Here is a 13,203-nt window from a genome sequence, read left to right as displayed (position 1 = left end):
TCCTTTTGGAGGACGGGTTGAAATGTGCTCAAGTTCACAAACAGGTGCTGTTGCACTCTCTGTCCCAATATTAACGCATTCACCGCGGCGGAACTGCTGGCGAAATAATGAGTGGGCGGGGTTCAGACGGCCCCTAGCCGTCCTCCGCACACGCCCACTGTGACATATGACAGCCGGGGGCCGTCCGACGCATGCAACGGGTTAATTCTTTATCAGAATGTCAACACAATAGTGTTTTTCGTGAACGTGTGTGTGCCTGACCATGTCTCAGCCATGCAGATGTCGCTCAAGGGCACGTTTGCTAGAAATGCCAGTGTTGCACCCTTTTTTCTTGTTGAGTGCACCCTGTGTCTTGTAGGCAAAGTTTACTCTGCTATTGTGTACCAGGTTTGGATTGTTTCTACTATCCACAGTGCGCTGGTCCCTTTTGTTACTGGTGTGTTTTTTCTTGCACAAGGAGAATTGATCCCCCTTTGTTATTGACTTTTTGTCTTGTAGGCAGTACATGAGCACTGTCCGCACGTCAAGGGGGTGTAGCGCCCTTTCGACCTGGGTTTTTAGTTCTTGGAAAAGGCGGTGTTGAAAATGAGGGTCTCTAGTTGGCAATGGTGTGCACCTTGTCTAAGTAGGGATCATTCCTTCTAGTCAGGGTAAGGGGAATATGCTGCTAAAATAACCCCTGCTCACCCCCTTGGTAGCTTGGCACGAGCAATCAGACTTATCTTAGAGGCAATGTGTAAAGCATTTGAACGTAACACACAGTAATAGAGTGAAAACACTATAAAATGACACCACACCAGTTTTAGAAAAATAAGCAATATTTATCTGGGCAAAACAAGACAAAAATGATAAGTGCCCAACATACAGTTATTCAAAATTATAAACGAAGCAATTTAACAGTTCATTTAAGTCAATAGCTCTGTCTGGGACTATCATGGCGTTGTGAACAAACAAAGCCAACAATTTTGGCGCCAGCGTCAGTAAGACTGGCAAACAGTACTTTTAGAAATGCAGGGTGTCGGGACCTTGGGAGGAGCTCCGAAAAGCCAGCGTCGGCAGGCGTTGGTTCCGGAGGATGGTGCAGGAGTCGTCGGGCTCTTGAAGTTACGAGCGTTGCAGATCGAACTCTGTCCGGTTTAAGTCGTGAACGGCAGCTGGCGTCGGGTCTGTGGTGCAAAGTGCTGCATTGTGGCATGCAGTGCCATCAGATCACATTTCAGGCAGCAGCTTGGTGACGGTTGTCCAGAATCGTCAATGACACCAGGGCTGCGGTTTGAAGTGAGGTGGTGCTCGTCACGGTGCATGCAGGTCACGGTGCAGGCAACTGGTGCTGGGGCGCTGTTGTTGGTAGACCCAAGACTGCGGTGCGAGACAGGGCAATGCAGTGTACGGGGCTCGCAGGTCGCGGTGCAAGCAGTGGCGTCGGTTGACACTCTGGAGTCGAGGGCACTGGCATTGGTGGACCAAGACTGGGGTGTGGGACAGGACAGTGCGTTGTGCAACTTACGAGAGGTGCCCCCCCCAAACCACGGTGCAGGCAGCATAATCAGTGAGACCAGGGCTGCAGTGCAAAGCAGGGCAGTGCTCTGTGTTTTACACAAGCTGTGTCCACAGGTCACGGTGCAGGCAGCGGCGTCGGTGACTATCGCATAGTCGTCAGGGATACCAGGGCAGCAGAGTGAAGAGAGGCGGTGTGGAGTGCAGTGTCTACAGGTCTGGGTGGCAGACTCTGCTGGTGTCGTCGGTGAGACCAGGGTTGCTGTGCGAAGTGCGACGTTGCACTCTGCAGTGCCTTCGGGTTATGGAGCCAGCACCGATGTCAGGGACGGCGTCGTCTTGCATTTTCCTCTGTGGCAATTGAAACACCCAGTTCCAGAAGCTGGTACCTAGTGGATCTTGAAGTCTTTGTTGTTCCTGAGACTTCTTGAACAGGTTGCAAGCTGTACTTCAAGCCCTAGGAGACGCTCAGAAGTTGCAGAAAGTTCAATCCAGTCCTTTCCCTGCCCAAGGCAGAAGCAGCTACTGCAGGCCAACACAACAAAGCACACAGCAAAGTGGTAGTCACTCCGCACAGATTCTCCAGCTATTCTTGGCCGGTTCCTTGATCCAAAGGAGTTTAAAAGTCCTGGGGTCTGAGCCGCAACATTTATACCACATTTCCATTTGAAGTTCTGTGGTGTTGGCACAACATTCTCCTGGCACACATAATCCAGTTCTGTGCTGCTCAGGCCAGGTTCACTACAGGAGGCAGAGACAGCATTGTGGAAAGCAGACAGTCCATTCAGGTGCATGTGGCAGCTCCTCCCACCACTCTAGATGCAGGGGAGCCCCATCAGCAAGGCTATGAGTCACCAAGGAAAGGCAGGACACACCTCAACCCCCTCTGTATCCCGGTCTAGTGTGAATGCACAAACCAGCCCATCAGTCTAAAACCCAGAAAGCGAATACACAAACAGACAGATGCACATATATGGCTAGACAAGAAAATACCCACTTTCTAAAAGTGGTATTTTCAAACACACTATATAAAAATCATCTTTACTAAAAGATTTAGTTTTTAATCCTGCGTCCAGTCATACTAAACTCAATTTTTCTATCAGTTCCCACTGGCAAGCTACATTTGTAAAGTATTACCAAGCAGCTCCCATGTTAACCTATGGGAGAGATAGCCTTTAAACAGCAAAAACTAATACACAGTATTTTCTCTTTTGGAACATGCAAAAATACACCAATACATGCCCTACCCGTTATTTGAAAGGGCATGCTCCAAGGGCCTACCTTAAGGGTGACTTAGATGTAAGAAAAGGGAAAGGAACGACCTGGCAACTGGGTGCAGTTGCCACGTCAACATGGTAATTAGAAACTACGTGCAAACAGTCCAGTGGCAGGTCTGAGACACTTTTGAGTGTCTACTTGTGTGAATGGCACAATCAGTGTTGCAGGCCCACGAGTAGCATTTAATTTACGGGCCCTTGGCACACCTGCACACGTTACTAGGAACTTCTTAGTAAATCAAGTGAGCCAATCAGGGAAACACCAACTCCATAACACAATTTATAGTAGGAGCACTTGCACTTTAGTACTGATCAGCAGTACTAAAGTACGTAGAAACACTAAACCAGCAAAAATGATGTCCAGCATACCACCAAAACCAGGAGGTCAGAAAGCAAAAAGACTGAGGAAACACGCCAAAAGGTGCCAAGTCTAACAGGCCTGTAGTTGGATGCTCTGGTTGACGCGGAATTGTGAAACTACTTTTGGTAGAAATTGTGGGTTTGCCCTGTGCATGGGTTCAAACACTTCTGCCATCAGCGGTGTGAATACTATGTTTAAGTTCCACATTGGCGCTGATCTTCGTGGTGCCACCTCCTTTGATCTGTCCAGGAACTTACCACCAGTAGCATGAATAAGCTGTTACCGCTGTCTAGTGGGTGAGTGAAGTAGGTTAGTACGATGCTGTGCTATATCCTCCTTTTCTCGTGACCCCGGCACCAATGGATGTATCGGATCCACTAGGCTGTGTAGCACTTGTGTGCTTGGTCTTCTTGCTTCCCCAAGTATTTCCACTGCTGGGGAGTGGTGGGAGGGGGGCAGCTGTAGATATCTGAATTCTAGGTATTTAGGAGCTATGCTGTTAAATTGAGTGTGGCTGCCTCTGCATCACATATTTTCCCATATTTAGCAATGTCTGTATGGGTATGATCAGTCCACTGGACATCTCGAGTAGGTCAGAGTACCAGATCTGTCTGACCCACTGTGAGGCAAGAAATAGGAGTGATATCCTTGACGGTTTTAATTTCTTCAATACTATTGGGATCAGGATAATTGGTGGAAAGGCGCATGAAACTCCCTAACCAGTTTATCGATGGGGCATTCCCTTTGGACTGGTGGTGTGGCAAACTGGACATGAAGTCTTGACATTCTGCATTCTCTGTGCTTGCGAATAGATCTATGTTTGGAGTGCCCCATTTTCTGAACACGTCTTCCAGCACCTCTTGTTTTATCACCCAGTCGTCGGAGGTGCTTGCTTGTCTGCTTAGTCTGTTTGCCTCTGTGTTCTGTTCTCCTGGGAGGCGTATCACCAAGAGATTTGTGTTCCGTTGGAGTGTCCACTTTCATATCTCCTGTTCTAGTTTTGATAGTAGGAACATCTTTGTTCCTCCCGGTTTGTTGAGGTAGAACATTGCCCTGGTGTTGTCCATTTGGATCAGCACTGTCTGTCCTTTTACATGTGCGTGGAAGGCTTTCAATGCTAGGAAGACAATCTTCAGTCCCACTGGGCTTATATGTTTCACTGTATCCGTTGGCCTTCAGAGGCCCCTGACCTTAAAGTTTTCCAGCTGGGCGCCTCAATCCTTGTAGGAGCTGGTAGTTTGAAAGTTCTCCTACCGTTACATTCCTTGTGTTCCACCATTCCACTTCTTTCTGAACCTTTGCAGTGACAACCACTAGATCCTTGCAGCTCCCCGTGGCTTGTGACCATCTGTTGGAGAACCATTCCTGTATGTGTAGTCTTGCATGGGGAATGACTGGGATGCACCATGCGATCATGCCCATTAATTTCATAATAGTCCTCACTGTCAGAAACTGACCTTCTAGCAGAAGTGAGTTTACTTTAACTGCCTTTGTTCTCCTGGCACCGAGTATGCGTGTGCTGTCCCAGAGTGAAGTGTCACCCCAGAAATAACTTCTCCTGCTCTGGGAGCAGAGATTATTTCTTGTGGTTTATGGTGAACCTCAGAAGTGGCAAAGTGATGAGCATTTGTATGTCTTGTTGGCACCTTTGTCTTAAGCTTTCTTTCACCAGCCTGTTGTCCAAATAAGGGTAGAAGTGTATACCCAGTATTCTCAGGTGTGCGGCTACTACAGCTAGGTATTTTGTGAACACCCTTGTTGCTCATTTTATTCCAAAGAGTAAAACACTAAAGTGGTAGTGTACATTGGCTAAGAAGAATCTGAAGTAACGTCTCTAGTCTTTGGATTATAGTGCCCATGTAATCTTCCCTCTTTAGTTGTGGGATTACCTCTTGTAGTGTTGTCATCTTGAAGTGTTGTGTTCGTATGAACTTGTTTAGATATTGGAGGTCTAGTATAGGTCTCAGTGATAGGTCTAGTTTGGGTACTAAGAAGTATGCAGAGGAGATACCTCTTCCTGTCTCCATGGGGAGGGGGAATTAACTTTCTATGGATCTTTTTTTATGAGGTCTTTGACGTTCTGCCGCAGTTGTATGAGTTCTTGTTCCCTTTATGGTCTTTTCTTTGGAAGAATGGGTGGCGGGGTCTTGAGTTCTATGCAGTAGCGGTGCTTTATTATGCTTAGTATTCAGTTGTCTGAGGTGAGTGACCTGCCCTCCTGGGGAATCCGCCTATTGACCCAACCCCCCCCCCCCCGCCCCCCGAGTTGTGTGACTGGGTTATGGACAAAGATTCACCTGTGATTCTCTCTTTAAACATCTCTGGGAGGTGTTGCAGGAGTCCATTTATTTCCTCCCTACGACTGGTGGCCAAAACAGTTGAAGTGCATTAGAATCAGTAATTCTCCATTGTGCAGCTGCTTCCTTTTCAGTTATTCATCCTTTTGGTCTCCTTTTCTGGTGGTGGCCTAGCTGATGTGGGTGCAGTGTTCCTCTTCCTGGCTGTTGCTATGATTATGGAATAAGTGGGTATATTCACCTTTATGTACTGAGGGTATTGTGTGGAGTGTTTCTACTTCTCCTTTTCAGGGGTTGGGGCTCTTGCTGTGGCTGGCTCTCAGAATGCCTTACTACGGTCCAAGATGCTGGAGAGCATAGATGGTTATAGGTTTGACTTCTATGATGGCACATATGTTGAGGAAGAAACAAGAGTCCTCCCTCTCTTCCTCGTGCTGGGTTCCATATGAGACTGCACTAGTCTTTAGGAGTCCATTGTACATGGACAGATCATCCGGTGGTGAAGGCCTCTAGGGGTAGTTGTCAACACTTCAGGTGATTTTGTGTCGAAATCCTGCCACGTCGTCAAGCTGCCACTGGCCTTTGAGAGTAGTTGTTTCATCTTCATCATAGTCGAAGCTTCTCCCCAGGTGGTTAGGACATTGAGGGTGGCTCAATGTCCTGTTGGTTGTCTCCCGTCTCTCTCGGCTTTGAGTCAGTGTTTCTTCTGCTTGTCCTCGCAAGATTGTTCGGTCTAGGCAGTTGAGAAAGCTTTCCTTTGAGGTCACAGTTCTTCGAGCTTCAGCTCCCTGTCCTTGTTTGCCCAGTCTCATGTGCCTGCTGGTGTTGAGGGTTGGCTAGAAGGTTTGCCCCCATTGGTGTCCTTAGGTCGGGACCTGTGTAGCTCTTTATGCTGGTATGGTCCTTCAGATGTCGAGTGCTCCGGCATAGCCTTCGATGATTAAGAGTCTGTGCCCCTTTGGCACCTTGGTTACCCTTTGCTGCTTCTTCTCTTCGCGGCCTTCACCCCTGCAACGTCTAGGATGTTTTCTTATGCTTTCGGCTCGCCACCGGCACCGCCTCTTTAACTATCTCCTCTACTTCATTGCCGGAAAGGCCTACATTTTTCAGGGATACTTGCCTTCTCTGGGCATCAGCTATGGTGCGGTGTGCCAGATGTTGAGTTTCACTATTGTCTTCACAATGAATTCTGCACAGGCCTCGCAGTCTATGGCGCTGTGGTCCTTTGGCAAGCTAAAGTTCCACACCTCACAGGGTTCTTGCTGTGCAAACTTGTGATGACAGTTGGGGCAGAACTTAAGCAGGGAGTTGTCTATGCCTCTGCATTCTCCTGCCACATGGTGCACACCGATGGGGTCTCCTGTCAGAGTTAAGAAGGCTCCTCCTCTTTGTCTTCTGAGTGTTTCATGTCTACCAGTGATCTTTGGTGTTTTTCAATGCTTTGAAGAACATCTTTGGCACTCTTCCGTTGTGCTTCCAGACCCAATGGCGGACAAAAGAATCTGAAGATGGCGACCACGCACAGGAACTTCCACGGCACACGTCTTATCACCACACAGGGGGTGACTTACCACCAAATAGTGGATGACAATGCCAAAAAAGATAAGAAAAATCTGGCAAGACGAGATTTTGACCCAACCATTAGATGGTGAAATAGATGCACAACTTGGGAATTCAGAATAGGATTCATGCTGCAAAACAGACATGAGATAAACTATTTTACTACTTCAGAGATTGCATATAAAAATAACTACACAGGGAAAGGACTCTTAATAACCACCATATTTCTTCAGTGTTTTCTTACCTCGCTGTACCAATGTAACCCTTGCATCCTCGTTTTGCTTAAATACCTTTTGCTAAAACAAATGCACAAAACAAATTCCCATGGCATAAATTATATATACAGATGTGCAGAGAATAATATGCTATTTATTACCATTGTTGAGAGAGGGGGGAAGGACACCAGGACTCACTTGAGGCTTCGCCTTTTGCAAGTCATGTCTTCTCTTCACACTCACAATGCTGATAAATAGAACCTTACATTCTGTGCATCGACACACTTATTTATAGATGTCCGCCGTTCCAAAACTTGCATTTCACAGAAAGAGGCCTTACTGTCAATTATTTACCATAATTGTGTTGAATTCTTTTGCAGGATATTTATCTTCTCTTAACAAATGAAGTTAAACATAGCATTATGTCTTTCTTTCAGAGCCAGTAATAAAAATACTTTCACAATTACAATGCTGCTCTTAGAACATTTATCAGACCACCTGACAAGCTACCCCTTGCGGGCACAGCTTTGATGCAAGTCCCTATCAATAAATTCCCCCTCTCGGAAATGTGAAAGTAAACATTACAAACGTAGAATCCTGTCAGCATTTACATCGTCCCACAATGCATTTTATTTTCATTCTTTATATAGATCTTGTTAAATCTACCCTACGATGTCAGAGTACTACAAAAGATAACTACATGTTGTAGTATGTTTGGTAGTACTACAATAATAGGTTTGTAAATAGAATTTTGTAGTATATTAGTGCTAAGTTTGGAGGTCTGTGGCTCGGATGTTCCCATCTTTAGTATGCAGAGATTTCTGCATGCGTAGTAATATGTTTTAGTGAATGTGGAAGTGCCAGAGGCCAGGGGGAGAGTAGCTGGACAACGAGGAATGCTTACTACTAAAAGGCAGGGGTTTTGGGAGGAGAAAGGACCAGTTAAGTAAGGGCCAGGGAATGTTTAATGAGAAACATGCACCCACCACACAAAAAAGCAAGCCCATTACTATTCGCAAACTGCACTTCTATAGAGACGTCAGCCAAAAAGGACCCAAAACAGTTTCACGTGTATTCCAGTTCAGAGCTGGAGTAAGTGAAGCACCATCTACTGCTACACCCTCCCTTGAAAAATACTCGAGGTAGGGACTTAGAATAATAGGAAATGGGGTTAAAATAAATACATTTTAACTTTTAAAAAATATATATATAAATTCATTTAATGTAAAAAAAAAAAAAAAAAAAAAAAAAAAAAAAAAGATAAATGTTTTATTAAACAGTTTAATAACTTTAATTTCAAAATAAATTAACTTTCTTAAAAAAATTATTACATTTTAATTAATTTCAATGAATTCTATACATAACGTTTAGTATTGTTTAATACTTAATAAAAAAAAGAAACATCTAAGTTTAAAAAAAAAAAACTTAAAAAATTATTTCCATTTACTTTAGTATACTTAAATTGAATTGTTAATTTAAAACATTAACAACTTTTATTAACGTCCCTTATACCTACAATAGGTGGGCCTCGGCCCTTAATTGAGGAGGTGTCCACCAAGTGTGTGGCAGATCAAATAAGGTCGTAAAGTTACTACCAGTAATAACTTTGCCATCAGGTATGCCATCCGCCATGTTTCAAGTGGTGGGAACATGCAGGTATACACTTGAGTAACCATACTTGTAAATGAAGAATAGCCAAAAGTAGTTAAATTACTCAAAAGTGTCAGATCAATCTTGTACATGTATATTTAAGTTTGCTAATAGCCTCCTACATTTTACATTTCCTTACAACGTGTTGCATTTCAAATGTGATTTATAAGTATACACATTATTCTATAAAGCACATTTAAAATATTAGCACAGCGTGAAGCACTACTGCTAAACAAAGTCAACTCTCAGCAGTGCTGCTTTTGTTACTTGGGCTGGTATTTAAGCATCGCTGCAAAACTGGCCCCCCGTAAGAAAACTGCCCCCCCACCACTCCAAAACCAGCCCCAGCCTCCCAGGCAAATGCCCAATACCCGCTATGGCCAGTCCGGCTCTGTCACCTTGGCTGCTGGCAGCAGAAATTGTGATGTCAGAACACAACTGTAATAAGTTACAATAGTCGAGTTCTGGCGTCTTTTCTTTACAATCGCTGACTGGGTGCATAACAAGTTGCAGATTATAAAGAAAATCCCATGTATTATATATACATACACAGATTCATACAGAAAACACTATACAGCATAAACCCACGCACATATTTAGTATGAACCAGATGAGCAGAAAGCAGTTGTTTACCCACTCTGGCTATTCAGATGTCTTACCAGCTCTCTGACAAAACCAACTGAAACAGGTTTACATCTATCTGCATGTAGCGTGTGTAAAGTCGAAACACATGTTGCCTTGCATGACAGCAAAATTATTCAATGACAGTTACTTACTTTGGTTCAGTGAGCATGTCAATGACACATTTTCTCTGTGGCCCCGCAGTAGTCCAGTTCTTGGCAAGAGACACCATGGCACCAGCATCAAGCAGGCCATAACCGTATGAATGGCTCACTGTGAACAGAGAAAGACCCATATTTATTGAGCAGCCACCAGATAAATTAAACTCATTTTAGTAGGTAAATGAGACGGAAATAAACCGGTTTACAATTTCTGAAACATTAAGAATTATAAAGGCATACATTTAACAAGCATTTGCAATGGAGTAGGTCTTGCATTAGTTAAATGCATAGCTATTGGCTTTGCAAATAGAAAAGTAATACAGCCGGCAAACAATTATATATTTTTTTACTTTATTTTTTATTTATTGACTTCTGTAGTAAGGGCGGCGCAGTGCACAGTGTGCCGCCATTGTTACAAAAGCAAATAAATAGAACAAAAAGTTGTTTGTCCGCCATATTACTTTTACATTTGCAAAGCGAATCGCTCTACATCCAATTAATGTGAGACATATAGCATTGCCAATGTGTGTTGTTTCGGTCACTGAATCCAAGTAAAGAACACATGAAAAGCAACCTCCAGGACTGGATGCACGCTGATGCATGTTGCAAACCTTGTGCTGCTTTGCTCTGCAGTCTAGCGCCTCCTGACCCCTATCGCGGAAATGCCGCTTTGAAGAAAGGTGTCCAAAATTGGTCACCATACCTTAGCATATGTAAAAGGATTGGCAACCACATTTGTCCAGTACACTGGAGGTCAAAGGTTATTCCAAATGAGGAAGAGAAAAAACTTCAAGATAAAATCCGGCCAAGTCAGCAAACATCTTATTTTTGAACAGTAAAGCGGTTTTAGGCATCGCAGCAATACAATAACTCAAGTATTGCCAAAGTCAGCAAGTCAAGAGGGCGCCAATGTTGTTGCTAATGCTGAAAGTTTAGCAGGCACCCGGGAAGGGATGGCAATGAGGAGCAAGCTGTTGCGCTGCCTTAAAAAGTAAAAAGAACAGAAGGGGCGAAGCCTCTAAAGTTAAAGTGTGCTGTGCTTGTAAAAAATAAATAATACAGATTAAAAGGAGCAAGTTGCAAGGAAAATAAAGGAGCGCAGCCGCTACAGTTAAAGTGTGCCGTGCTGCCATAATTTAAAACAAGCAACGGCATAGCCAATAGGTCTCGCCTTTGGGACCTTATAAGTGTTTAGCCATACAACAGTTGATGTTGTTGCACTAAGGATATTGCGCTGCATAACTAAATACTTATAAGGTCCCAAAAGCGAGACCTATTGGCTATGCCAATGCATGTTATTCCTAGAAGGAAGGCATTACTAATGTAAAGGTTTGACCTTTGAGATGATTCACGTTCAGACAAATGTGAGTCATATAATCGCATCACACGTAAGATGAATGCATGAAGTTTGAAGGTATTGTATGACTCACATTAGATATAATGTGATTGGCTAGCGAACAATCAGCTCTTTTTAGCCTCTTTTGTTATTGGTGCACAGATTGGCTTATCCCAGATCTCCACTAACGTCTAAACGTCAAACTATACGTATGTAGAGATAAAAGAAACACCAAATAACTCGGCAAGGAGAAATCGGCTTATTGTTGTAGTCATGCATTCGGCCACCTTACAGCATTTTTTTGTTGATTTTTTGACTGCTTCATCTTAGTTCTAGTAAAACAAATCAATACTGGACCGCAGTTAAAACGGTTAACCGAAAAGTTGATACCTACTACCCACTATATTTGTGTACCGAGAAACAGTTGTATCTGTAGCTTTAGTATTGATTGCAACTATAATATTGTTCTGTTAAAGAGAGATGCTGGATAGCTGTGTACAAATAGATCGGATGGAGCAACTTTTGTCAACATTTAAAGCATGATTATTTTATGTTTCGAGGTAGCTCTTATTATACGAAAGTTTTTTAACAGTGTTTAATTGGATATGAACAGCTGCTCGTATTCCGCTCAAATTTTACACGTTTTGCATTTTACCGCAGGCTACTGTTTTTTTCCAAGATGGCTGTCGCGGTAGATAGACTTTTTGCTAGTCCTTCTTCGCTGTTTTGTGGTTTCCAGGTTGAATTGTTTTTGGCTCTAAGATGCTGGACTCCAGGTGCTCGGGACGGAGGCACAATGAGGTAGCCCAAGAGGAGGGGAAAGCACCCGGGGTCGGGGTGAGGATGAAGAGAGTCACCATCTTCCTAAACGGGACCGCGAGGAATGGAAAGGTAAAGAGTTTTGTGGAGAAGGGGCTAGACTGAACAAGCACTAGCCATGACGTATACTTTTGGCTTTTTCACCCGTCCCACTTGGCCTCGCCTGCTTTCCTTCTGAAGTAAAAGGTTTCTTATCTTTATGGGGCCATGTGTTTGGCCCCATAAAGATGAGAAACCTTTTACTTCAGAAGGAAAGCAGACGAGGCCGTCCAAGTGGGACGGCAGAAAAAGCCGAACGAAAACGTCACAACCAACTCTTTTCCAAAGACTGGCCACCGTTTAGCATAAACGGTGACGCCAGCTAATGGAAAAGAGGGGCGGGGCTTAATGCCCTTTACACAAAATACCCCAAATCCTTAAATCTCGCCAGGGAGACTGCGCATGTGCGCAGCCTACGCCAGGCGAGACCTAAAAATTAGGTCGATGAAAAGGTTCAAGCAAAGCGGCGCCGTTGCAGGAAAGCATGTCGTGCTTGCAGTAAAAAAAATCATTAATGAAAATGGTGCTCTCACACTGAAATTAAGACATACCGTGTAACAGAAGTAAAAGGACCAGTTCTCATGGGAGGTTACAAATGAATACTAGGCGGTATTAAGGAGTGGTAAGTAAGCAGAGTCCACACACACAAAACAAAAAAAACAAGCATTGGCATAGCCAATAGGTCTCGCCTTTAGGACCTTATAAGTGTTTAGCCATGTAGTATATTACCGATTACATGAGAATAGATATACAAGACATTGAAGTTTGTGGTAAATCAATGGTGGAAGGGTATAGTTTCTAACAGGCTTATGTTTTGAGCAACATCCACACAATATAGAACATTCATAAAGCGAGGGAGCAGCCTGCATCCGAAAGGGGCACCGGGAAAAAGGTGCGTGGTAAAAGGGAGAGCTTCGTGGCAAAAGGGGCACAAGGAGAGAGCAGCGGGGCAAAAGGGGCACCAGGAAAGAGGTGCGGGGCGAAAGGGACACCAGGAAAGAGGTGCGGGGCGAAAGGGACACCAGGAAAGAGGTGCGGGGCCAAAGGGGCACCAGGAAAGAGGTGCGGGGCCAAAGGGGCACCAGGAGAGGGGTGCAGGATGAAAGGTGCACAGGGAGAGAGTTGCAGAATGAAAGGTTGAAAGGTACACAGGGAGAGAGGTGCCGGATGAAATAGGCACAGGGAGAGAAGATCAAAGGGGCACAGGGAGAAGAGGCACAGGATCAAAGCGGCACAGAGGTAGAGGCACAGGCAGAGCTGAAGGCAAGGGCACTGTGATGTTATTTACATGAGTCAGGGGAAGGTCAAAAGACTTCTTCATAGGACATAATCATGGAGGATTCCTACACTCTAGCCCAGGCTATAGTCAC

The 13,203-nt window shown here is 44.5% G+C and overlaps 1 protein-coding gene across 3 annotated transcripts in view; it reads right to left on the bottom strand.

The window, feature by feature from the left end:
- FURIN (furin, paired basic amino acid cleaving enzyme) overlaps window positions 1–13,203 on the bottom strand; it is a 382,970-nt gene that overhangs the window by 43,391 nt on the left and 326,376 nt on the right. For all 3 annotated transcript variants that reach the window (XM_085644360.1, XM_085644361.1, XM_085644362.1), the window contains one exon: window positions 9,634–9,751. In XM_085644360.1, the coding sequence (XP_085500486.1) occupies window positions 9,634–9,751 (118 nt within the window). The remainder of the gene's footprint in view (window positions 1–9,633; window positions 9,752–13,203) is intronic.

This window comes from Triturus cristatus, chromosome 3_1, assembly GCF_964204655.1.
Source record: "Triturus cristatus chromosome 3_1, aTriCri1.1, whole genome shotgun sequence".
Taxonomy (NCBI): domain Eukaryota; kingdom Metazoa; phylum Chordata; class Amphibia; order Caudata; family Salamandridae; genus Triturus; species Triturus cristatus.
This window is presented reverse-complemented; position numbering and strand designations above follow the sequence as displayed.